This window comes from Psammomys obesus, unplaced genomic scaffold (assembly GCF_907164565.1).
Source record: "Psammomys obesus unplaced genomic scaffold, mPsaObe1.curated_primary_1811, whole genome shotgun sequence".
In the NCBI taxonomy this organism is placed as follows: domain Eukaryota; kingdom Metazoa; phylum Chordata; class Mammalia; order Rodentia; family Muridae; genus Psammomys; species Psammomys obesus.
Window position 1 is genome coordinate 2,005,934 of NW_026591560.1, and position 25,744 is coordinate 2,031,677.

The following is a 25,744-nucleotide window of genomic DNA, read 5'->3' on the forward strand; positions in this document are numbered from 1 at the left end:
ATCCAAGGATGACTTTAAACTCTGATCATCCTGCCTTCAGCTCCTAAGTGCTGGCATTACGGCACACTCAGCCACACACAGCCTTCATTAACTGCTTCCCAGGGAGGTGACTTGTCCTCTAGCTACCTCACAGTGGTAACCCAGTCAGCTGGTATAGCTACAGCATAGTGAGAATAGCGCTGAGCCTCTCGGGTTCAAATCCTGTCTCCAACATTTACAATCAGCGCAGACTAGCAATGTCACTTAGGTGACCGCTCTGCCTTCAATTCTATGACCTGTAAAACTCAGACAATCAAACAGTTCCCGGCTAGTGGGATGGCTCAGTGGATAACAGCATGGCTGACAATCTGAGTGTGAATCCCAGAACCCATATTAAAAACAACAAAACAAAGCCAGAGCCCATGGCATGCATCTGTAACCACAGCTCTCCTGCAGAGAAATGAAAAGAACACCTAGAAAATTTCCCAAACAGCTGATGGCCAACTAGCCTGGAGGATTTTGTCCAGCAGAAACACACACACACACACACACACACACACACACACACACACACACACAGTGAGAGTAAATTTTAAAAACCTACACTAAGTAAATTTTACAGTAAGTAAAATTTACACTAAGTAAATTTTAAAAACATCACACTCCCTTTGTTTTAGGGTTGAGTGACAAAGCAAAGAATCCATTGCAGAGGGAGACCCCGATGTACATATCAGCCAGCACCTCCTTTGAGTTGGGTGCCTTCTCCCTCAACACTTATTCACAGTAAACGAGCAAGTCCTGCTTCCTTCCTTCCTTCCTTCCTTCCTTCCTTCCTTCCTTCCTTCCTTCCTTCCTTCCTTCCCTTTCTTTCTTTCTTCTTCTTATGGTTTCTCTGTGTAGCCCTGGCTGTCCTGGAACTAGATCTATAGACCAGGCCGGCCTTGAACTCACAGAGATCCACCTGCCTCTGCCTACCAAGTGCTGGGATTACAGGTGTGTGCCAACATCGCCTGGCTCTGAATAGGGTTTCTAAACCTCTCCAAAACTTCTCCTTTTACTCCCGCTCTGCCTTGGGTCGCCCCCCCCCCGTCCCCCCCCCCTCCACCCTGGACCATTACAACTATCTGACATCATAGCTCCTGCTTGGGCCCTGGTAATTCCAACTCTTAGCCATTTCCATAAGAGAAACACAGATCTGATGGTGTCATTCTCCCTATCACCTACAGAAAAAAGTCTAAATTCTTTCATCAAGGCTCTCCCATGTTCACATCTGATTAGTATGGACAATATTCTTCCTACTTTAGCCTTACCAGAGCCTGTCCTTGCCTGTTCCTGAAATCCATTCACTTTCCCACCATGACCCTCACCATATTATCTTTTTTGCTTAGTTCCTCATGTTCAACTTGCTTGTTTCTTCTTGCTCTCTCCCTCTAAGTCAGGGTCTCACTATATAGCCCTAGTTGGTCTAGAACTCTCCAAGTAGACCAGGCTGACCTTGAACTCACAGAGATCTAACTGCCTTTGCCTCCTAAGTGCTGGGACTAAAGGTGTACGCCACTGCACTGGCCCTTCTTAACCTTGTAAATCCAGCCCCAAATAGTTGTCTCTACTATGGAGCCTTTTCTGGTGTGTTACTAGCCTGCCTCTGTAACTGGGGCTGCCCAGTACTCTTTAAACCATTCCATCATGCCTTGGGGTATATTTGATGATCTATCTGTTCCAGTATGAGGAAAAAAACACAAAGAACAAGGACGTAGTCATATTTCCAGCCAACATACAGTAAGTATTCAGTGCTTGCTGAATGAATTAAGCCATTGAAACAAGAGCCAAACAATAAAAATGATGATGATATTACTTTTAAAATCCTATTATAAGAAAAACAGATCTATCTGGGCATAGTGGTGCACACCTTTAGTCCCAACACTCACTAGGCAGAGGCAGGTGGATCTCTGTGAGTTCAAGGTCTACATAGTGAGCTCCAGGCTAGCCAGAGCTATGTAGTGAGACCCTGTCTTGAAAAAAAAAAGAAAGAAACATCAATTGTTGGAAATATACAAAGGAAAAGAAAAAAGTAGGACACATAAAATCACTCAGAAGCCCTTAACTCTCAGAAATGTATGCATTCTGGTTAACTGTAGCAGAAAGGGGATTGTACCCATAAAACCCAGCCAGGTTAAATTTTGTGGGCCTGTTACCTCAGCTACTTGGGAGTCCAAGGCAGACAGTCATGAGCTCAGTGCCTAGGCAATACAGCAAGAACCTTCAAATAAAATAGGGGCCGGCTGTAGAATGCACACCTTTAATTCCAGCAGGTTGGAGGCAGAAGTAGGTGGCTCTCTGTGAGTTCAAGGCCAGGCTGCCTACAAGAAGCTCCAGGCCAGCCTGAGCTATACAGACCTTGTCTCGATAAACAAACGAACAGATAAACCTTGTAGCTATCTAGATAATTCAGCACATCTGCACTTACGAGGCAGCTGACATCTGTCATGGTAACTCGGTCTTCACTGGCGTCTGTGGTCTTGGTGGAACACAGCAGATATCTCAGGTAAAGAAGTCAGCCAGCCAAGGAACAGAAATCTGGTGAGTCCTCAAAATCTGTTCTTCCTGAAGTGTAGGTCATGTTCCACACATGGGCAGATACTGAGTCTTCACCCAGCGTCCAGGAAGACATCTCTTAAAGAGAGGACAATACCTCGGCTCGCAGACGCCCCAGAGCAGTCGTCAAATGTGGCCTCGGGTAGACAGGGCTCTGAGGAAGAAAAGAAACATTACTCTTTTGCATTAATGTTCTTTCTTTTAATATAACGAGTGTTTTGTGTGTGCATGCACCTGAACCCACATGAATGCAGTGCCTGAGGGAGTCAGAAGAGGGCAGCAGAACTGGGGGTAGAGACGGCGGTGAGCCACCTGGTGGATGCTCAGCTTGAACCCCAGTCCCCTGAGAGAGCAGCCAGCGCTCTTAACAGTTGAGCTGTACCCCGGCCCCAGCATTTATGTTCTTTAAAAAATTGCCACTGAAGTGATTTTTCTGCAAGCTTCACTGAATGAATGGAAGGGTTGTTCATCAGCCCCTCCGCCCCCCGGCAGAGCTTGCTTTGGCAAGCTAGGAAACTAAGTCAGCTGGTCCAGAAACAGTGGAGACTGATGTCTAACAGAGTGGAATGGCTCTGAGGTCAGGCTCTGCATTACAGCCTGGCTCAGGCAGGCGGAGTTTGGTAGACTTGATAGAACTGAGCAAAGGGTTAAATGTTAAAGAACGTGCATAGTGCTTGGCCTGGCCCTACACAACTTACCTGCTCATAATAAGAAGCCAGAAAGTGTTATCAGTTCACCAACAAGATCTTATCACCAAAGAAAGGCGGGAATGGCCGTGCACATTTGCAATCCCAGCATTTAGGAGACTGAGACAGGATCAAAAGGTTGCTGTCAGTTGGGGCTACATAACAAGTTCAAAACCAGCCCAGGGTATATAGTGAGATCCTGAAACACACACACATACACACTCACACACACACACTCACATACACAAAAATCAAACCAACCAACTAAACAATCACACCAAAAAAAAAACAGGCAGTGGTGGCCAAACCTTTAATCCTAGCACTTGAGAGGCAGAGAACTCAGGTGTATCTTTGTGAGCTGGAGGCCAGCCTGGTCTAGAGCTAGTTCCAGGACAGGCAGAAAAGAAAGTAAGTAAGGGCTGGAGAGATGACTCAGTAGTTAAGAGCACTTGCTGATTTTGCAGAGACCTGGCTCACAACCTTCTATCACCCCAGTTCCAAAGGATCCAACAGCCTCTTCTGGCTTCTGTGGGCAGAGCACCTATGTGGTGCCCAAACATACAGGCAAGCAAACTACTCCTACATTAAAATAAAAGTAAAGAATACATAAAAGACCCTGCTAGTAGGCTTGAGTCATCAGGAGCTTATCTTACAGCATTTCCACTATCTCTACTTTATTGTTCAACTACCTCATCAGAGTTGTCAGAAAATGGAGGAAACAGCAACCAATTGGTTTCTGACCAAGGAAAAAGCAGAAATGCCAGAGACAGAAAGCAGAAAACAGGCCACAGCCACAAAATGCCTTGCTGTGTAACTGGCTCCAGCATAAAAATAGATGTGGAATCCCAATGGCCATGCTGGAAGACAACAAAACCAGCCTTCGAGTGGCTGAGCCCATCCTGTGCCCAGAGAGACCTCAGGTTCAGGGATGGGACAAAGACACGCCTGGAGGCTTCATGGGGACGGTCGAGCAGGGAAATTAGTGCAGTGGTCTGCCCCTTGATGTTAAAGGGTGCTGAGGTGGGTAGCGTCATAACATGCTTAATGCCCACTGTGTGGTAGGACTGGGGCAACCCCCACCCCACTTCTGTTCCCACTGAGCTTACATGCCAGGGATGACAGACAGATGCTTAACGACTGCCACAGGCACACGTGGCTTGTAATTCTAACACTCAGAAGGCTCAAGCAGGAAGATGGAGACCTTGAGGACAGGCTGAGCAACACCGCGAGTCTGTCTTGAGCGATGGGGGTCGGGGACTGGCACAATGTTTACCTCCTGACTTTCTGTGGAATCTATCAGATGATGTAACTGACCAAAACAAAGAAAGGGGAAATGGGAAAAACCTCTTTTGCAGCCTTGTGGGAACCTAGGCAAGAGTACTCGGGAAACAATGAGAAGACACGAAGCAGCCAGCGAGTGACCATGGTGGCTCATGCTTGCGACCCCGGCAGAGGCAGGAGTGATGCCGCGCATCTGAGGCCAACCTGGGCTGCAGTGGAAGTTGTAGGCAAGCTTGAGCTACAGCCTGAGACTTTGTCAAAACATAAATGAAGGCTGGAGATGTATCAAAGTTGGCAGAACACTTGCCTAGCATGCACGAAATCCCGGGTTCCATCCTCAGCACCCCAAAAACTATGGCGGCGAATACCTGTAACCTCACCACTCCGGAGGTGGAGGAGGAAGAGCAGAAGTTCAGTGCCATTGTTAGCCACATACTGAGTTTGAGAATTTGAAGCTAGCCTGGAGTACGTAAGACTGTCCATAGACATACACACACACACCACCAACAGTAGCAACAACATGGACAAAAGACGTGAGGCTATCATATGCTTATGACACTTATCATATTAAATTTCTATTAAGAAATTGTGCTTTAAAGAAAAATAACCAAGCCGGGCACAGTGGTGCATTCTATAATTCTAGTCCTCAGGAGGCAGAGGCAGGTACATCTCTGAGCTCCAGGACAGCCTGGTCTACAAAGTAAGTTCTGGTCCAGCCTGAGCTACACGCGACACAGAGCAACCCTATCGAGAGACAGAGACAAGAGAGTCAGAGAGACAGAGGGAGAGAGAGAGAGAGAGAGAGAGAGAGAGAGAGAAAGAGAGAGAGGCATGCCAGGCTCAGTGGCACATGCCTGTAATCCCAGCACTCAGGGAGGCAAAGGCAGGTGGATCTCTCTGAGTTTGAGGCCAGCCTGGTCTACAAGGTAAGTCCAGGAGAGCCAAGACTACACAAATAAACCCTGTCTTGAAAAACAAAACAAATAGGAAGGAAGGAAGGAAGGAAGGAAGGAAGGAAGGAAGGAAGGAAGGAAGGAAGGAAGGAAGGAAGGAAGGAAGGGGGGAAGGAAAAACTTTATATTAAGCATGGACAGCTCAAATCTGACATCTGACGTGAGGGTGAACCTGTGAAAATGGGATTAGTTACTAGTGAGGGCGTTTGGCCCAGCTACAAAGGGCTCTGCAGAGGACTGTCAGAACAGATGGTAAAACTGGTTGCATGAAATGTATAGAAATATTGAAGGAAATCGTTTAAAAATCAGTGCATGCCTTTTATCCCAGCACTCAGGAGGCAGAGGCAGGTGGATCTCTGTGAGTTCGAGGACAGCCTGATCTACAGAGCAAGTTACAGGACAGCCAGGGCTACACAGAGAGAAACCCTGTCTAAGAAAAAAAAATATATTGTTTTTAATTAAACAAACAAACAAACAAAAAAACCAACAAACCTAAGCACCATGGCAGGATATGGCTTCTCACTTCCTTAAGCTTTTATTCCATCACTCCTCTTCCCCTTTGTCTCCCTGCTGCTGGAGCCCCTCAGTTTTTGGCATCAGCTTTGGACACCTCACTCATTGGCTGCTTCTCCCACAGCCTTCCGCGTCCATCTTTCATCCTGCTATAATCTCTTTTGACCTTCTACATCTCAGACCCCCTTCCTATGTACATATCTGCCAAAATCCAGCCCACCCTCAACCCATTTCTCAAATAGTTTTTTAAGATGCAACAGTCAGCTTCCTTCAACTTAGCATTTGCTCCCAAGTCTTTTCTTCTTCCTTAACATGTTTCCATGTCCCTCTTTCCCACTCTTCACTTCCATCAATACTTGCTTGGCTTCCATGCCCAGAAATTTTGCCTCCATTCCCATGATCCTTTTAGGTCCAGACTCCTCACTCACATTTACCCTTTCAAGATCAGCAAAGTTCTGCTTGGCTCTAGCTTCTCTTCGACTTTACCGTTGCTTCTTCATCCTCCTCTGATTCCACAGAGTGTTCTCTAACTGTGTCTTTCTCTTCCACAGGAACAGATCAATCAGCAGTATCTTTCATTTCATCCCCGGCAGAACTGTCAATTCCCATCTCTTCTTCTGCTCCTCCTTGTTCATCTCTACTGTCATGAATTTGCATTTCCTGACTCGTATTTTCTATCACACTTTCATCACCAGTAATTTGTATCACTTTTTCCGTATCTTCTTCAGTTGCTATCTCTGTTCTTGAATGCGTTTCCAGCTTCATTTCATCAGATTCCAATTCCCCAATATTTGACTCCAGATTATCTCCAGTGGAGATATCACCAGTCCTCAGCTTCTCTCCGCTGGACCTTAATTTCTCTCTACTCAACTTCTGCTTTTCATCATTTGACTTCACCTTCTCTCTGGTGGACCCCCGCCTCTCTCCACTGTCCGAGGCCTTCTCTCTGACAACGCCCCGCCTCTCTCCACTGTCCAAGGCCTTCTCTCTGATGGACCCCCGCCTTTCTCTAATGTCCAAGGCCTTCTCTCTGACGGACCCCCGCCTCTCTCTACTGTCCATTTTCGCTACAATAGATCTCCGCCTCTCTCCACTATGCCCCGGTCTCTCTCTACTGTCCACTTTCTCTATAACAGATCTCCGCCTCTCTCCACTATGCCCTGGTCTCTCTCTACTGTCCACTTTCTCTACAACAGATCTCCGCTTCTCTCCACTATATCCCTGTCTCTCTCTACTGTCCACTTTCTCTACAACAGATCTCCGCTTCTCTCCACTATATCCCTGTCTCTCTCTACTGTCCACTTTCTCTACAACAGATCTCCGCTTCTCTCCTCTGCCCACCACCTTCTCTCCAGTGGACCCCCGTTTCTCTTTCTTGTACATCAAGTTCTCCTCACTCGACTCCTCAATCTGCCCCAGTTGGTCCCCTCTGGACCTCAAGTCCCCTCTAGTGGTCCTCAACCTGTCCTTAAACTTGTCCTTCAATTTTTCTTCAGGCTCTGCAGTCATCTCTGCACTCCTGGATACAGCTCGAACTTTGGAGTCTCCTGGTCTCCAAATCTTCTCTGAGCTGCCAGGCTCCAAAACTGCTGAAGCCTGTACCGTCCTTCCCGCACTGTTCAGGAGCTTCGTGTCCACCCTCTCCTGATGCAGGCCTGATCTCTCTTTCGAGGACTTCTTCCCCTCGTCCTCTGGCTTCCAGTCCTCAGATTCCAACTTTGTGTCCCACAGTTTAGACTTTTGCAGGTTTCTGTCCAAGAGTTCCACTCTCTTTCCAATTACGATGAGCCCTTTCCAGGGCTTCCACACCTCTTTCTCTCGCACTTGCGCCTTCTTGTGCTCCGGTAGCGATCGCCTGTGGACATGGTGGGCCTTGCTTCGGGAGCCTCGGGTCCGGGTCTTACTGCGTCCCCGGGACCCCCTAAGCTGCTTAGCCCGTACTTTCGAGCACGTACGTGGACACCTTGACGAAACCTCTTGCTCCACATACATTGCTACCTGCCCTCGCCCCTAGGCCCCCTGACCTACTTAGGTCCCCCATTACCCACTACCCAACCCACCCTCCCACCCTAGCCCTCATTTCCGGGCTCCCCGCCCCGCCCCGCCCCGCCCCGCCCACCGCCCAGTGGCGCCAAGCTGTCCTAGTGCGCATGTGCAGCTGCTTGCCCCCCGTTAGAAGAAGGCGGGGCCGGAACGGCCGCGTTTGTGCCTCCCACCCGCGGAAACAGCACGCGACCTCTGTAACCCTAGAGCCCTCCCCCACGCACAGGCCCTGGCCTATCCTGGGCCGGCTCGCTGGTGCCGCTTAAATGCTAACACAGGATCGACAGGCCACACAGCCAATAGACGCTCGAGTGGTAGACCTGGTGCCCAATCAGAAGGAGCAGCTGAGGGCAATAGGGCCCACCCAAGGGAGGTGGCAGCCAGGGTCAACTGATAGCATCCCTATAGGGGCCCCTCATCCAAGTTGTTGGGGAGGTGGCCAGGTGTAGGATTTTTGTGTGTCCCATCTGAGGAGCACCGTGGAAGAGCATCATCAGGAGGCTGGGAAAGAGAGTAAGGTAAAGGAAGGAAGGAAACCTCTTCCTACTCCACTCCGTCCTTCCACTCCAAGCAGAGAGCTGAGTAAGGGAATGCGGTGCTTGTATGGCCCCTGCAGAGAGGCGGGTGGAGGATGCAGACAAAATCAGGATTTTACCTCAGCCTCCCCAGGACCAATTTAGTACTGGCTTGATGGGGGAGAATGGGGAAGACTGCCAGTGACTGAGCTGGGTAGGAGAATCCTGTTGAATATACAGGCTCACCCGTTGTATTTGTGTTCATATATTTATAAGACCATCCATTCTTCAGTTTCTCTTTTCAACCCCCATTCAAAGGTTATTGGAGATAACCTTTATTGTTTTGGGACTTGCATAAATACACACTTGAGGTAGGAACTGAAAGCTGTGGTGAGCTGTGGCAGAGGTAGGGAATGGAACCGCTGTGGTGTGTTCTGAAAGTCACATCCCCCTGAAGCAGCTATCAACTCAGAATGGAGATAGACATCAAGAAGGAAGCCAGGAGCCAGGTGTGGTGGCCCATGCCTATAATCCCAGCTCTTGGGAGGCAGAGGCAAGTGGATCACTGTGAATTGGAGGCCAGCCTGGTCTGCAAAGCGAATCCAGGACATCCAAGGCTACACAGAAAAACCCTGTCTTGAAAAACAAAAACAGCCTGGCATTGGTGCACACCTGTGATCCCAGCACTCAGGGAGGCAGAGGCAGGAGGATCTCTGTGAGTTCTAGGCCAGCCTTATCTACAAAGCGATTCCAGGACAGCCAAGGTTGCACAGCGAAATCCTGTCTCTGTAAGTAGAAAGCCAGGGAGTTAGTCTGCCTGTATTTGAAGGCGAGGAGAAAGGCAGAAGCCTGCCTTGGTAGGGTCAGAGACTCCAAGAAGTTGAGAGTAGGATTGAAGTGGAATTTTGAAGGAAAGGGGCTAAGCGTGGCTTTCTGTCTACATATGTTCATATTAGAAGATACATACATATAAACAGCTAGGCATGGTGATACACACCTTTAATTCTGGAACTCCAGAGGCATAGGCAAAGGCAAGAAGATCTCCATGAATTTAAGGCCAGTCTGGTTTACAGGGAGTGTTGTAAACCAACCAGGGCTATATAGTGAGAGCTTGTCTCAAAAATAGAATATATATATATATGTGTATGTCTCATATATATATGTGTGTGTGTGTGTGTGTGTTTATAGAACATGTTTATAAAGTGATTAGAAGCCAGATGTAGTCCCAGCATTTGTGAGTGTAAGGCCCACTGGAACTACAGTGTGAAGCTCTGTCATAAATACACACATTTCTTTATTTATCAGAACAATGCCTAACATATTTAAGGCCAAATATAGATGTTACCTATTGGCATTGTTGTGGTTGCTATTATCAAATGAGTTACTATATATTCTGAGAATGTGCTGAACTGTCAAACTGATGAGCGCACCTCAGATTTGTAGGGGCCACATTTTCTGAAAATACTTTTTAATATTCATCCTGTAGGTTAAATACCACTGTCACAAAGTGCATCTTTCAAATGTAGAGGCAAAGCTGGAGAGATAGCCCAGTGGTTAAGCGCTATGGCTACTCTTGTAAAGGACCTGAATTTGGTTCTCAGGACCCACATCAGGAGGCTCCCAACTGCCTCTAATCTAGCTATGGAGACTCAGATGCCCTCTTCTGGCCTTCTTGGAAACTTGCACTCAAATGTGCATACTCATGCACACATATATATAACACGTAAATAAAAAATTTTAACTTTAATGTAGAGAGACATTAAAAGGAACACGAAAGGACTTGGAAAATATGTTTTAGTGGTACAATACTTGCCTAGCAAGGAATGCAGTTTGAGCCTTAGCACTGCAAAAATAATCAATAATGATGATGATAAATACAAGTACAAATATAATAGGGAAGAAAGGATAAAAGTATAAAATATTTGATTACTCTTACTAAAGATTAGAAAAATAAATAATAAAAAGGTGAGACATGCCGACACAAAGAAAGGATATATGTCTGGGGACAAATGTACATATTCAAATGTCACATTGGAGCCACTTGTAGAGGTGCAAATCTGTAACCCTAGCACTTAGGAGGTAGAGCCAGGAGGATCAGGAGGAGTTCAAGATCACCCTCAGCTACACAGTGAGGTAGAAGCCAGCCTGAGCTGCATAGGGCGACCCTGGCTCAAAAGTAAGACAGAGAGCAAAACAAAACAGTGATGACCAATTTCTTTAAAAAGTCTAAAGGTTTCCAACATGTAGAAATGACAAATCTTTAAGGAGATGTAAAGGCAGTGGTGGCACTTGCCTTTACTCCCCCCAGCACTCAGGAGGCAGAGGCAGGCAGAGCTCTGTGAGTTCCAGGAGGCCAGCCTGGTCTATAGAGGAAGTCCAGAACAGCCAGGGCTACACCGAGGAACCCTGTAGAAGAAGGAGGAGGAGGAAGAAGAAGAAGGCAGGGAGGGAAAAAAGAAGAAGAAGCAGCTAGTTCTCTGATTTGATCATTTCACAGTATACACATACACCAGTCATCACTGTACCCAAAAATATGGCAAAAACGTGCCAATTCGAAGAAACTGGAGAACATCTGTCTGGCCAGTGAGATGTCTCTCTGGATGAAGGCCCTTGCCACTAAGCCTGACAACCCAAGTTTGATCCCAAGATCTACATGATGGAAGGAGAGACTCCTACAATTGTCCTCTGACCTCCATGTGCTTACTGCGACATACCTGTGCCACCGCCACACCTGTGCAACCGCCACACATATCCACACAAATAGATAAATATGTTAAAAAGATAATTCCCTTGAATGCCTCAAGGGATTTAGCTATAAGCATATCTACACTTAGAGATGACTTTGAAGAGGCTTTAAATTACACATTCCCAAGTCTACAGATACATGTTACAGATTTTAATAAGGTCAAATTTTTATAAACCCTGAAAATCTATTTTGGCTAACCCTGTTTATATAGAGACTATTATTATTATTGTGGTTTTTTTCCAAGACAGGGTTTCTCTGTATAGCCCTGGCTGGAACTTCCTCTGTATACCAGCCTGGCCTCAAACTCACAGAGATCCACCTGCCTCAGCTTCCCAAATGCTGGGATTAAAAGGCATGCGCTCCCAGCTCCCAACTTGCATTAATATTTTTTAAAATCCACATTTGGGTGGGGACTAGAGAGGTGGCTTTGTGGTTAAGGCACTGGTTGCTCTCCCAGAATACCTTGGTTCAATTCCCAGAACCTATATGGCAGCTCACAGCACCCAGCTCACAGCTGAGCTGTCTGTTATTCCTGTTCCAGTGGATCGAGGACAGACACGGTGCACATAACACACACACTCACACACAAAACGTGAAAGTAAGCACATTAAGAAAAACATACACACAAAACTGTCTGTGGTTCCAGCTCCGGAGGACCTGACTCCCTCTCACAGACATACGTTCAAAACACCATTGCACATAAAATAAAAATATAAATTTAAAACCACATTTCCCCTATTTTATGTTGCTTGGTTGTTTTTTTGTTTTTGTTTTGTGTGTGTGTGTATATGTGTGTGTGCTGTTGTTTGGTTGGTTTAGTTTTTCTTTTTTGGGGGGGACAAGATTTCTCTGTGTAGCCCTGGCTATCCTGGAACTCAATCTGTAGACCGGACTGGCCTGGAACTCACAGTGATCCGCCTGCCTCTGCCTCCTAAATGCTGGGATTAAAGTTGTGTGCCCCCACCCCTGGCTTCCTTTTGTTTTTGTTTTGCCTGCTATGTGTGTATGCTGAGTATGTGAGTTCATATATATGTGGAGGCCTGAGGCTAATGTCTCTTTTTAAAAAAAAAATATTTACTTTTATTTCATGTGTATGGGTGTTTTGTCTGTCTGTCCGTCTATGCACTGTGTGCGATCAGTGCTGAAAGAAGCCAGAATTCCCTGGAACAGATGTTTGTTAGCCACCACGGGTTGCTGGGAATGGGCCCTGGGGCCTGTGGAAGAGCAGACAAATGTTCTTAACTGCTCAGCCATCTCCTGCCCCCTACTGATGATGTCTTTCAGTTGCACCTGGAGTTTGCCATCTGAGCTAGACTGACGAGCTCCCTTCTCCTGGAGATTCTGTCCCTGTCATAGGCTAGGTTTATAAATAGTGTACTGTGTTACCTGGCTTTTACACTTGTTCTAGGGAGCCCAACCCTTCCCTCTGCTTATACGGCCCTTTACCTATCTTTCCAGCCTCCCACCTTTTAAAAAAGATACTAAATGTCTTTGACCATGTGTACGTTTGTGTCTCCATGTGGTTTGTGCATGTGTGAGTTCAGGTGCCCTCGGGGTACAGAGGCATCAGATCCCCTGGAGCTGGAGTTACAAAGGGTTAAAAGCCACTGATGTGGGCACTGGGAACCATACTTGTCCTGGAAGGACAGCAAGTTACTCAACACTAAGCCAGCTCCCCGGCCACTGAGCTTTCTCAGACTGTAGCCCAGGCCCACTGTGTAGGCCAGGTTGCTGTGAATTGTCCGTAATTCTCCTTGCTCAGCCTTCCGAGTGCTGGGATTCAGGCCTCTCTATCATGGTTGGTGTGCCTCTCCTTCTTACTTTTGTCATAGAGATCTACTTTTACTATTTATGTTAATATCTCTGTGTCTGTCTGAATATACGCACATGAATGAGCGCGCCACAAAAAATCCAGGCCTTGAACGCACAGAGATCTGTCTGCCTGCCTCTGATTAAAGATGTGGGCCACCACTCCTGTTATACAAAATAATAATAATAATAATAATAATAATAATAATAATAATAATAATAATAATAATGTTTTAGGATTTTGCTTGTTTTTTGTTTGTTTGTTTTATTTTTGAGATAGGGTTTCTCTGTGTAGCCTTGGCTGTCCTAGAACCCACTCTGTATACCAAGCCGGCCTCAAACTCACAGAGATCCGTCTGCTGCTGACTGGGATTACAAGTGTGCTCCACTGTGCCGGGCTCCAGCTCCTGTGTTTAGTTTTTGTTTTACTTATTATTGCGGGGGGGTGGGGGGTGGGGGGAATGTGTGGAGACCAGAGGACAGCCTTTGAGATTCTGTTTCCTCTTGTCCCCGTGGGTTCCAGCAAGCAAACTCAGGTCGCCAGGCTTGTGCAACAAGTGCTTTTACCCACTGAGCCATCTTGTTAGCCCTCCAATGGGATATTCCAAATTACATATTTGGTAGAGTTTGGCCAACACATGGCAGATGGAGGCAAGACAAAGAGTTGGGGCCGTCGTCAGCTGCATGGGCATTATCTCCAAACAACGAAAACAAAAACTTAAGTATATTTTACTACCTGCTCCCAAGCTGTCAAGAACATTAAGAGAAAGGGAAAAGAGGCTAAATGCGATGGACGGTCCAGACCGGAAGCCCAGCCGCTCCAGAGGGTTAGGCAGGACTTCCGGATTGCCTCAGGGAGTGGATGAAGGTGGTTTACTGCCATCCGCAGCACTGCAAGAGAAAGGACAGAGACAACCCAGGACGCAAACCCTAAACTATGATCAAGTTAGAATACTGACATAGTACCTCAGGAGGGTAGTTCTTTAGCAAGGCCATCTTCCAGGAACGCAAGGCGCTCGGCATTTGAAACCAGCCAAATCCAACTAGGAAGCATGGTTTGTCCCCACCCCCACCTCGCTCCTCACTCCCCCTCCTCCAGCCCCAATGCGCGCGGGCGCCCCGTGCTGACTACAACTCCCAGTCGCCGGGTTTTGCCGGTTACAGGAGGGTTTCTCCGCCTGGTCCCATGTTGCAAAAACCAAGGAGCAGGGGCCGCCCCGGTGCTCAGCTTGGGAGCGGCAGCGACTGCCGCCCGGATGTCTCTGGGGAGACCCCGAGCGGACCTGGCCACCCCGACGACTCGCAGGCCACCCCAGGCGCCCTGCCGCCCGGCTCCCGCCCGGCCCAGGCCACCTCCGCCCCGGAGCTCTGGACTCAGCAGCAGCTGGAGCTTAAAGTGGCGGAGCTGGTGCACTTCTTGCTGATTAAGGACCAGAGGAAGATCCCGATCAGGCGGACCGGCATCCTGAAGCACGTCATCCGAGACTACAAGGACATCTTTCCAGACCTGCTCAGGCTGGCTGCCGAGCGGCTCCACTACGTGTTCGGCTACAAGCTGGTGGAACTGGAACCCAAGAGCAACGCCTATGTCCTCATCAACGCCCTGGAGCCGGTGGAGGAGGACGGCGAGGCGAGGGGACGCCAGGGGACGCCCACCACCGGCCTCCTCATGATTATCTTGGGGCTCATCTTTATGAACGGCCACAGCATCGCAGAAACCGAAGTCTGGGATTTTCTACGTCGCCTGGGGGTGTACCCCACCAAGAAGCATTCAGTGTTTGGAGATCCGAAGAAACTCATCACTGAAGACTTCGTGAGGCAGTGTTACCTGGAGTCCCGGCGGATACCCCACACGGATCCCGTGGACTGTGAGCTCCAGTGGGGTCCGCGAGCGAATCTGGAAACCAGCAAGATGAAAGTTCTGAAATTTGTAGCCAAAATTCACAATCAAGATCCCAAGGACTGGCCCACGCAGTACTGTGAGGCTCTGGCAGACGAGCAGACTAAGACCAGGCCTGAGCCAAGTGGTCCAGCCTCGACCTCTTGAAATAAGTGTTCCGGACTTCTCCAGCGAAAGCCGGAGGAATAGGGGACGTGCGGGTGAAAGGAGCGTATTTCCACAGCAATAAAAATGCATTACTTTAAGATGTGTTTCAGTTTATTATTTTTTTTCTCTTAGAATTGTGATATTTTATGAATTCTCTTAGAATTGTGATATTCTGTGAAAATAAATTCAGGACAGCCAAGGACACACAGGGAAACCCTGTCTCAAAAAAAGAAAAAAAAAAGGGGGGGAAAGAATTGTTTTTATTTAAAGGTAGTATTCTTGTGAGTGCATGATGTGTAAGTGCACATATGTGCCACGCCCGTGTAGAGCTCAGAGGACAATTTATGGGAGCTGGTTTTCATCTTCCACTGTATGGGGCGTGGGAATCTGACCAGGCTTGGTGGCAAGCACCCACATCCACCTGTTACCTGCTGATGTTGGGGGTTTTGTCTTCAGGTGTGGGTCTCTCTGTGTAGCCCTGGCTGTCCTGGAACTTGCTCTGTAGACCAGGCTGACCCAGGAACTCAGAGATCCACCTGCCTCTGCCTCTCCAGTGCTGGGATTAACGGTGTGTGCCACCACTGCCTGACCTTTGGTTGTTATTTTTTGAACAGTGTCTCATGTAAGCCAGACTGGTCTCACACTCCTATTCCTCCCCATCCTAAGAGCTGCAAAGAACCAGGCATGGAGCTGGATAGCTATAATCCCAGTACTGTAGAAGCAGTAGTAGGAAAATGAATTAGGGTTGGAAGCTAAGCTATCCTGAGCTATATAGTTTCAGGCCAGCCTGGGCTACATAGGAATACCCTGTCTCACAAAACCAAATAATAATAATGACAATAATAAATCATTTTACTAAATATTTTAAAATTTCTGTGTCTGTGTGTGGGTATATGCATATGAGTGTGGGTGCCCTCAGAGGCCAGAAGAGGGCGCTGGGTCCTCTGCAGCTGGAGTTACAGGCAGTTCTTAGCTGCCTGAGGTGGGTGCCGGGACCCCAGTTCTCTTTATTTTTAATTTCATCCGATGTGTATGGGTGTATGTCTGTGCAGTGTTCCCATCTGTTGCAGAAGATATAGAATGTCCTCGGACTGGAGTTACGGATCTTGTGACCTGTGGGTGCTGGGGGATTGGACTCCAGAACTCTTGGAAGAGGTTGTCTCTTTACTGCTGAGTCATCTCATAGCCCCTAAATAAAATTTTAAAACGGAATAACAGGAAAATCCACATAATTATAATTATCCTGAGAAAGGAAAAGTTGATAGAAATCAACAGCCATCCGAGGAGCTTCATTAATATATAAAAGATATGTAAAAACGTTTGAATTTTGTTTCTTAAACATTTGTGTGTGTGCACACTCTAGCATACATATGCTGGTCAGAGGACAACTGTGTAGGTTTATTTTTTTCTTCTCCCTTTACATGGTTCCATTAAGCTTTTAAAACAAATGCTATAACTGCCAAGTTTTTCTGCTGGGCCCTAGCATTTTGAATTTTGAAAGCAGTTTTCTTTTTTTTTTTTTTTTTTCTGGTTTATTTTATTCTGCGTGTTTGAGTATTTTGCTTTCCTGTGTCTATGTGTACCATATGCCTGCCTGGTGCCCTCAGGAGGTCAGAAGAGGGTGTCAAGTCCTTGGAACTGGAGTTACAGATGGTTGTGAGTATGAGGAGTCTGGGAACTGAACCCAACTCAAACAGTACTCTTGACCTTTGAACCATCTCTCCAGCCCCAACTTTTTTTCTTTTTTTTTAATTGGGAGGGGGTTGTGCCATGAGGTCAGAGGAAAGTTGGAGGGAGCCAGTTCTCGACTTGTACGGGATGGGTCCTGGAGATCACAGCGGAGCCAGGTGTCCTGAGCATGTGAGCTGTCCCACTGATCCTCCAGCTCTTTATGAGACAGGATTTCATGTTGGTCAGGCAGGCTTGGAACTGACTCTATAGTCAAACATGGCCATGAACTCTACCCACAATCTTCTGAAGCGATTATGGCCTTGAACTCTTGCTCTTCTTGCCTGCACCTCCCGAGTGATGGTGTGCATCGCCACACCAAGGTAGAAAGTCATTGTCTGTGATGAGAAACAACCAATGGTTTCCTCTAGCACCATATCTGTCTCCTGTGCATTAGAGAAGAGGACCAGAAAGTCAGGAGCAGGAAACAAAGACATAGAGGCTGGAAAGGAAAAGGAAAACTTAAGTTATAGGGTTATATAAGTAGTAAGCCCCAAAGAGTCTAACACTAACAATACATTTAGCAAGTTATTGTAATAACTTATAAAAGCAAGCAGGGCTGGGTGTAATAGCATACATTATTTTAATGTTTATTTTAACTGACATGTATGGGCATTTTGTCTGCACTTAAGTGTGCCTGCCCGAAGAGGTGTCAAAGCCCCTGGCACTGGATTTACAGATGGTTGTGAGCCATCCTGTAGATGCTGGGAATTGAACCTGGGTCCTCTGCAAGACCATCAAGTGCTCTTAACCCCTGAACCATCTCTCTAGCCCCAGTAGCACACATCTGTAATCCCAGCACTGAGGAGGTAGAGGCAGGTAGATCACTGTAAGCTTGAAGGCAGCCTGGTGTACATACAGTTCCAGGAAGCCAGGGGTCTACACAGAGGGACCCTGTCTCAAAAATAAATAATAACCAAAATAAAATAACTAGGGCTGGAGTTTGACTCACTGGTAGAACACTTGTTTTGCAAGCATGAGGCATGATTCCATGCCCAGTACTACAAGAAGTAATGATAATAATGACAAAAACAATATAATAAAGGAAGTCAGGCCCTGTGGCTCATTGCCCCTAACTCACCCCTGGCTGTTTTGTTTTGCTTGGGACAGGTTCTTACTCTGTTGCCCAGACCAGACTGGAACTCATTATATTTAACCCAGGTGGGACTTAAAACTTAGAGCAGTCCTCCTGGCTCAGCTTCCCAAATGCTATGACTTTAGGCATGAGACACCAAGCCAGGCTTCAAAGGCATTTTAAACCCATGCAGCTCTTATAATGAGGCATCTTCAGACATGATAGAAGCGAGGACTGAGAGGCCATTCTGCCTGCCCCTGAGGACGGGAGCCCAGGGAAATGCTTTGAGCAGGTCTCTAAAGATTGGGGGAGGTGCAGGGCAGGACAAAACACCTTGCCCTCTGTGCTCCACGGCCTTCCTCCATGCTGGATCTGCAGGGAGACAGTTTCTTGTAGGTGAGAGATTTCTGATGCAGTAAGTGAGCAGGACAAGGTGAAGGTTCAAACCAAGGCAAGGCAGCCTGTTGGCTAGGTGGTGGGAGGCAGAGCCAGCACAGCTTTCGGTCCCTTAGCATCAGATCTGAGCTCTGATGGCCTTTGGCTGAGGCCCCTGCCCTGCTGAATAAACTCACAGGTCTCAAATGGAGTACAGGGTGGGAATACCAAAAGTGGGTGCTTAGCAGGTTGGGGAGCTATTTCAGGTGGGTCTCTGGGCCTCTAGAGTTGCCTCCTTCACTTCGCCTGAGTTCTCAGTGGTTCCGCAGCACAGCACGAGTTCATCTGGCGGCCTCATCGAGAGAGAGGAGGGGCAGGGCTGTGAGGGGCAGGCCAGAACGTGGGGTAGGACATAAGGCTTTGATGGCGTCCTAGGCAATCCATCCCTCCTCTGAGCAGATTCCTCCAGCCCCTCTCAGGCCACACTTTGAGGCTTCAAAGGAAAAGCTACAGAAGCTGGGTGAGGGCAACAGCTCCATTACTTGGGAAGAGTTTGCCAAGATGAAGCAGGAGCTAGAAGTGGGTAACCAAACCCCAGCTCCATCCCTCCCCAGAACCCTGAAGGATTCTTCCCCAAGTATAATGACATCCTGAAACCTAGACCTTTGGCCCCAGGTCTGTTGAGGAGGAGGAGGAACTATTATGATGGGGGCCCAATGTGGATGTCCAACTGTCCATGGTCCTACAATGAATACTTGGCCATCTTTAAGAAGACTGGCAATGCATGAAGTCTTTCTACAGCCCCTGGCAGCCTATCCCAAATTGTGTTGGGATCACAATTTCTGTCCTCTTGGAGTACAGCCAGAATGTAAGGTGGGTTGAGAATGCTGGGATCTGAGACCAGGATGGAATCAGGCCTGAGGATTTCACTCACTCAGTTTGCTCCCTGTGTGGGTGGCATTTGACCAGGGTAGAAGTTACAAGTGCCCCACCCTCCCCTGTGTGCTTAGCTGAGAGAACAGGAAGGATGACTTGGGAGGGTCCCTGAGGAGCATCAGGGCTGCAGATCACTGGCATTTGAGGGCTCAAGGTGACCCTTTGACTATGGGAGGGAAGCCGCTGATGGGCCCACCCTGGGCTGGTGGGAAATGGCACAGCATGCATGGACTGCCGTGCTGCAGTGCCTGGGTAAGAAGTGTTTTTGTTGCCAGGTGAGGTGGCGCACGCCTGTGATCCCAGCCTTTTTTCTCAAGACCCCTTCTGGTCTCCCTACCACAGAAGCTGGAAGGCCAGGTGGCCTCTGATGAGGACTTGAAGCCATCTGACATGGGAGACTCAAAGCCAAGGTGAGAGGTGGCCCTAGGTTTCTCAGGGACCGAGGCAACGTGGGGAGCACGGGCATGGCAACAGGCATCTTGTGCCGATGGCCCTAGGGCCTGCTGACAGGCGGCTCCGGGCACTCTGAGAATGCTAACAGGGCATTGGACAAAGCTCGTACAAAGCTTGGCAAGTACAAACGGCAGAGCCAACAGCTGTGCTGTCAGTGCTTGGAACACCTCTTCTCACCCCTCATATTCCAAGGTGAGCCCTGAGGCCCGCCATGGCCCCACAGTGAGCATCCACCCGTCCCTACTCCTTTTCACTCTCTCCCCATAGCTCATGGACCTCAAGTCTCCTCTTTCTAGAAGAATCTCATTGAGTTGTCAGAGCTGGGACTCAAAACATGCCAAGGTGGCCAAGCTGAACACTTGCCCTTTCTCCATGAGCTCTTGTGCTATTCCATCTTCTTCCCCAAGATATGCGGGTGGAGCAGAGTACAGCCAGGCCTGGGGGTCAAGGTAATGCCCTCTCTCCTGAGGTCTTTTGCTTTGCTCACCTTGGGCAGTAGGAAAAGGGCCTGAGGGCTGAAGAACGATATAACAGCACCAGCTTTCACAGAACTGAGGGCTTTTCTTCTGCAGGCCAGCCCTCTGCTTCTCCAGAACACCTTTGTTTCCCTTCAGGGAGAGCCTTAGTGAAACCAGATGGTACTCAGGGACCTTCAATGGCAGTGTCCTTACTCTGTCTCCTAACCTCTTCCCCATAAAGATGACACCCTTGCCTACTGCAGTGGCTACTAGTGGTAGCTCACTCCGGAACCCATTCTTGTTTGGCAAACACAGACCTAAAGGCAGTTGGTTGACAGTGCAGCCTGGAGGACATACCTGGCCACAGGTAAGCAAGAGTTCCCAGGAACTGTATAGCCCTTCCCACAGCAGGCAGTCAAGTGTCCACACCTCCACATGGCCTCTAGCTTTATAAGAGTTCATTGGCGTCCTGACTTGCTCTTCACAAACCAACAGCCTGGTTTTATGGCCAGAGGTCTACTTGCCTTTACTTTTACTTTTAAAAGAAATTATTATGTATACACAAGATCTCCTTATAGGTGGCTGTGAGCCACCATGTGGTTGCTGGGAATCAAACTCAGGACCTCTGGAATAGCCAGTGCTCTTAACCTCTGAGCCATCTCTCCAGCCCCTACTTTCACCTTTTAACAAGACACATCGGAGACCACACACTGGGGACGCAGAGGCCAGTCCTGTCACCCTTCAGGTCTTTCCCCTGGGCTCAACTCAGAGCACCACAGAAAAACAAGGCTAACATGTTCTTCCTACGCCTGTCTTCTCCACCAGACAGAATAGAACGGGCTAACCTTAACGGGTCTGTGGTCTTTGTGAGGAATCAAAGCACCATGTAAAGTTTTTAGTGGAAGCAAACACCTTTAATCCCAGAATTCTGCAAGTAGAGGAAAGCTGACTTCAGAATCTCCTGGTCTCCACAAACTGTCTTAAAAGACAAAAAAAAGTCCCTTCCTGCAACCTTCCCACAGTTGGGCCATCTAAGTAAAACAACCTCGGGCTGGTTAGTGAAGGCTTAAACTCTGTACTACCACAGTTCACCTGCCCTAAGGCAAGCTCTTCCACTCCTTAGGGCGGGCCAGAATACCAAGTTATGTTCGAAAGGCTCAAGGCTGTGGTGACAATAGGAGGTGGGGCTGCAGACACCAGGGTCTGAAGTCCTGAACTCCACCTGGCTGACCCACCCTGAATGGACTCCAGCCACAAGTACATGAGGCCAAAGGCTCAACTTAGCTGCTGCTCATAGCACCACTGAACCTGTCAGTAGGGTGGGGCCAGTCACTCCAGGCGGGGAAGAGGGCAGAGTTCTAAGAGAACCTTTAAAAGCAGAGAAAATAAGCAGGGTGTGGTAGCATACACTTTTAATCCCAGCATTTGGGAGGCTGAGGCAGGTGAATCTCTGTGAGGCCAGCCTGGTGTACAAAGTGAGTCCAGGACAGAAAAATCCTGTCTTGAAAAACCAAAAAACAAAAAAGCAGAGAGCTATTGCTCAATAGGTCATCTGAGTGAATTGGGATGTACCTCACTGTCCACAATTAAGGTCCAGTAGCAAGGAATTTCAGGTGGGACATGCTCTGGGCCCAACCTCCCCATTAACTACCTTGGTACCAACTGTTGACACCTCATGTCAAAAAAGATGTAATACTGGGTGCAGGGCTAGGGGCACAGCATGGAAAAAAAACTGCTCATCTGTCACAGAGTCCCCCAGATCCCAAACCCAAAAGCCACATTGTTAATTAGTTTTTTTTATTTGTTTTTTGTTTTTTTAATTGAAGGTCCCTTACTGGTCCTGCTTCCATGAGTGGCCAAGATCACGGGAAAGGGAGGGCAACCAGACGGCGCAAGGAGGGTCATTTCTACATTTCATTTACACACAGAACTAAACAGACAAGCACAGAATCACTATTGTGGTTAGAAGTTGGCAGCATGGGAGGGGGGTGAGGAATAGGGGTGTCGTTAAAAAAACAAAACAAAACAAAAACCCAAAACAGGTTCCCCCCAAACTGGGTGCCTGGGACGGAACTTGGTCTGCTTCAACCCAAGAGGAATCAGGAGATCAAAAGCAGTTTGGGAAGGCCAGAACCGTCAGGGATGGAGGGAAGAGGACGGTCCAGGGGGTAGGAGGGACGTTTGGCAACTGGGGTGAAGGGATTGCCCTCCCCCTGCTGGGTTCCCCCCAACCCCTCCGGTCTGGCAGGAAAGGGGCAGCCTGCAACACCCAAGAGCAGGTCTGGGGCTGCTAGATGCTCCAGGCAGGGGGCTGGAGGTGGCTCACAAAGGCTTGCCCTCCAGGGAGATGACGGCACTGCCACCTAGTTTTTCTGCCAGGGTGCAGCGGTCCTTGACCTCCTCGTAGCAGTTTGCTTGTAATTCATGCTTGATTCCTTCAGGAAAAAAAAGAGAACAGTGAGAAGGAAGCACTGGGCTGTGGAGTTTGTGTCTGGGAAGCAGCCATTAGAACAGATGAAAGAGCAAGGTAGCACCCAGCAGGCATGCGAATGGAGGACCCGTTACTGTCATCCGTTTTCACAATGCAGCCATGACTCCCACAGAAGTGCATACAAAGAGGGGACCCTTACCTGTCAGTTTCTTCTTAATGGCATCCTTGGAGCTGGCATAGATCATTTTGCTCTTAAGGGGTGCACTCTCAGGGGCCCTGAAGACAAGGCAAAGAAAGTGCTGTAGCTATCCCCAGACAACACATGACCCAGAAAAGACCTTTAGGATGCTCTGACAGTGGATTTCCCCTCATGTTCCCCCACTGTTTTTGCTGTTTTCAAGACAAGGTTTTTCTGTGTAGCCCCGGCTGTCCTCGAACTCAGAGATCTGCCTGACTCTGCTGGGATTAAAGGTGTGAATCACCAACATCATCCAGGCCTCTCACTTGTTTTGTTACACCCCTGACTCCCATACTTTGGATGATTTCTATTACGCTTTCCTGAAAAGGGAAACCAGAGGCAGGCAGAAGGGCCCGAATAAGGAGCTCACCAGAAGATGAACACCAGGTCCTCCTTCTTGCTCTCCTTGGTCTCATAGGTTGCGTCGTAGAGGGCATAGCGGCAGTCCTTATCGGGCAGCATCTTGACAAACGTGGTGTAGGGGTCGTCCACAGTCTGCCCCACATCTCCTACGAGGATCTCCTTGCCCTCCTCCAGGATGATGTTTTTCTTGTCCTCACTCAGGCAGAAGAGCACTGCCTTCTTGCGTTTCTTCACTTCTTCTGGCGTTGAGGACTTGCGAACTTTCATGTCATTGAACACCTTAATGACACCATCAGAGACAGCCACACCAGAGGCCTGAGGGACAAGCCAAATAATACACCTTGTAAGGGAAAGGGTTCTGTGGTATTCTCTCAGGTTATGGGAAACCTCATTCTGGATCCCTGCACAGGCAAGAAGATGCTTTTCCCATCCAGTTATCATCTAAGGACTCTCGGGGACAGACCCCCTTCAAGGGAGATATCCAACATCTAGTTCAACACGCCTACATGTTAAAAACAGTATTTGTTAAAAAATAAAGCCTGGTCAAGAGTGATGGAACACACATTTCTCATGGTGCCAGGACAGCCTCATCTACAAGAATGAGTTCCGGGACAGCCAGGGCTATACAGAGAAAGTCCATCTCTAAAAACACCCCATAAGAAAACAAAACCCTTTGCTGAATTGTGAACCACAGATTCAAAAAACCTAAAAGTTACTGACTGGATTAACAGAAATGTCTGCTGGATAAAATGCCCGAAAAATGTCACAACTCCACAAAGACACCAACAGCTGCTCAACAGTTCATCAAGTCCATCCTAGCCTTCAATGTAGTCACTGCATTAAGGACTCTTCCCTGCCCAGATCTCCAAACTCAAGAATTACAACCCTTCATTAGAACCCTGCTGGACAACTCCCCATCATCCAAGAGTGGTGAGTCCTAAAAATCACTGACAAATAGGTCAAACTGTAGGGCCCCAAATCGTCACAAACATTTTGCTTTGTATGGCCCTGGGGGGGACGACCCAATCAGAAATCTGCACCCCCCCCCCATGGAACTGCAGAGGAAGCTGGCCACGTGATTCACCCGCTTCCGGAGTAGGCGGAGGAAGGAGATTGGGGTAGTCTCTGGGCCTCCCCAAGAGACAGGCAGCTCCGGACTCACGTCTCAACGCCTAGGACTCGCCTTTAAGAATAGGGGCGAGTCCCGTCAGCTTGAGAGGTAGCACAGGCCAGTCACACAAGCATCAGTTTTCCAGGCCCTCAGGCTAAACATAAGAACTGGGTGGCTTCCGGGCGGTACCCGCCTGGGTCACTTCCCTAAACGCGGCTCCACCCTCGGCCCCATCCGGCACAGCTAAAGGCCTAGCTCGTCCAGATCTGCGACCGGGATGGCAGGGGCCAAGGATGTGCGCACGCGCTAGTGCACAGCGCTGTTCCAGCCCTAACCCGAAGTCCAGTGACTAGAAAAAGCAGTGTGTAATCGCTCTTTATACAAGAGGAGCGAGAGCCTGCACAGGGCCCACTCTATAACTCACGACGAAAGGTCCTGGTCTCAGGAGTCAGTGCCTCCACCAGGTCCCCGGTGACCCAGCATCCCCGAAGGGCCACGCCACCCCCGCCCCTCCCAGACGGCGGCATCCCTGCCACCTGCTGTGGAGACAAACCCATCCGCAAAGGGAGGATGATGCGGGGAAAGGAACAGCCCTTGGGTGGGGCGCGCGCCGACATCTCGCGCGCGCTTTTCCCTAGCGGCCCCGGGGCAGGGTTTGGATGCCGCGTGCTCTGGTCCAGCGCGCGCCATCGAGAACCGGGGAGCGTTGCCCGAGGCTCGGCGCAGTGGACCCCTCCCCCACGGCCAGTGTCCGCGCGGGCGCAAAAGCGGGATGGGGGAGGGGAAGGGAGCCAGGGGGCGCGCGAGCGACGTCCGAATCGGCCCTTCCCAGCGCCCACGGGCGCGCACGCGCGGCCTGCCCTTCAAGGCGAGACCCTTAATCTCGCTCGGGGTGCTGGGGGGGATGGGGTAATGAGAGCGCTTCTCTGCCGCCCCCACCCCACCCGAAGCGCAAGCAGCGGATCACGAAACCGCCTCCCTCGGGAGCAGCGGCCTAGTACTCACCATGGTTCCGGAAAGTAAAGGGAGACAGAGAGAGCAGGAGAACTAAGCCACCGCAGCTGCTGCCGGGATCCGACTGAATGCGGCCTCTCCCGGCCCCTTCCGTTTAGTAGGAGCCGCACAATGAGGGGCGGGGCACGCTTCCGGCGCCTGCCGCGCGGGCCGACGGGAAATGGAGTCCGAGGCTCCTCCCGCCTCCCCCCCCCCCCACCGGAGCGGCGCTAAGCTGCTCCAGGGTTCCGCAGAAGCGGGGTAGGCGGAGGCGTGGGCCATTGTGCTGGGAACGAGCTTTATCGATGTGAAGGACCAGAGAACGCTCTGCAGTAAGAGGCCCATCGCTTGATAAAATGACCTAAAAAAACCCCCACAATTCTCTGAGTCTTTACCCCACAAGTGAAGTATCTGTG

General features: G+C 49.0%; 3 protein-coding genes across 3 annotated transcripts; 1 reads left to right on the forward strand and 2 right to left on the reverse strand.

Moving 5' to 3' along the window:
* Window positions 1–2,274: 2,274 nt before the first annotated feature.
* Window positions 2,275–8,020, reverse strand: LOC129679410 (titin homolog). Its single transcript, XM_055610556.1, has 2 exons — window positions 5,987–8,020; window positions 2,275–2,728 (listed from the first exon to the last, which is right to left on the reverse strand). The coding sequence occupies exon 1, from the start codon at window positions 7,997–7,999 to the stop codon at window positions 6,566–6,568; it is 1,434 nt and encodes a 477-aa protein (XP_055466531.1). The 5' UTR covers window positions 8,000–8,020; the 3' UTR covers window positions 2,275–2,728; window positions 5,987–6,565.
* Window positions 8,021–8,505: 485 nt separating this feature from the next.
* Window positions 8,506–15,265, forward strand: LOC129679411 (non-structural maintenance of chromosomes element 3 homolog). Its single transcript, XM_055610558.1, has 2 exons — window positions 8,506–8,568; window positions 13,644–15,265. Exon 2 carries the CDS (start codon window positions 14,307–14,309, stop codon window positions 15,165–15,167), a length of 861 nt encoding a protein of 286 aa, XP_055466533.1. The 5' UTR covers window positions 8,506–8,568; window positions 13,644–14,306; the 3' UTR covers window positions 15,168–15,265.
* Window positions 15,266–21,972: 6,707 nt separating this feature from the next.
* Cfl1 (cofilin 1) lies at window positions 21,973–25,447 on the reverse strand. The gene is made up of 4 exons (XM_055610622.1): window positions 25,341–25,447; window positions 23,232–23,539; window positions 22,823–22,899; window positions 21,973–22,627 (listed from the first exon to the last, which is right to left on the reverse strand). Exons 1-4 carry the CDS (start codon window positions 25,341–25,343, stop codon window positions 22,515–22,517), a joined length of 501 nt encoding a protein of 166 aa, XP_055466597.1. The 5' UTR covers window positions 25,344–25,447; the 3' UTR covers window positions 21,973–22,514.
* Window positions 25,448–25,744: the final 297 nt, after the last annotated feature.

Excerpts from the sequence above, each read along its gene's own strand:
- LOC129679411 (XM_055610558.1), top strand. The coding sequence starts at position 14,307 with ATGTTGCAAAAACCAAGGAGCAGGGGCCGCCCCGGTGCTCAGCTTGGG.
- Cfl1 (XM_055610622.1), bottom strand. Across the intron at positions 22,900-23,231 it reads GACCTGGTGTTCATCTTCTG|GGCCCCTGAGAGTGCACCCC; the intron begins GTGAGCTCCTTA and ends CCTTGTCTTCAG. Across the intron at positions 22,628-22,822 it reads CATTAAGAAGAAACTGACAG|GAATCAAGCATGAATTACAA; the intron begins GTAAGGGTCCCC and ends TTTTTCCTGAAG.
- LOC129679410 (XM_055610556.1), bottom strand. The coding sequence starts at position 7,999 with ATGTATGTGGAGCAAGAGGTTTCGTCAAGGTGTCCACGTACGTGCTCG.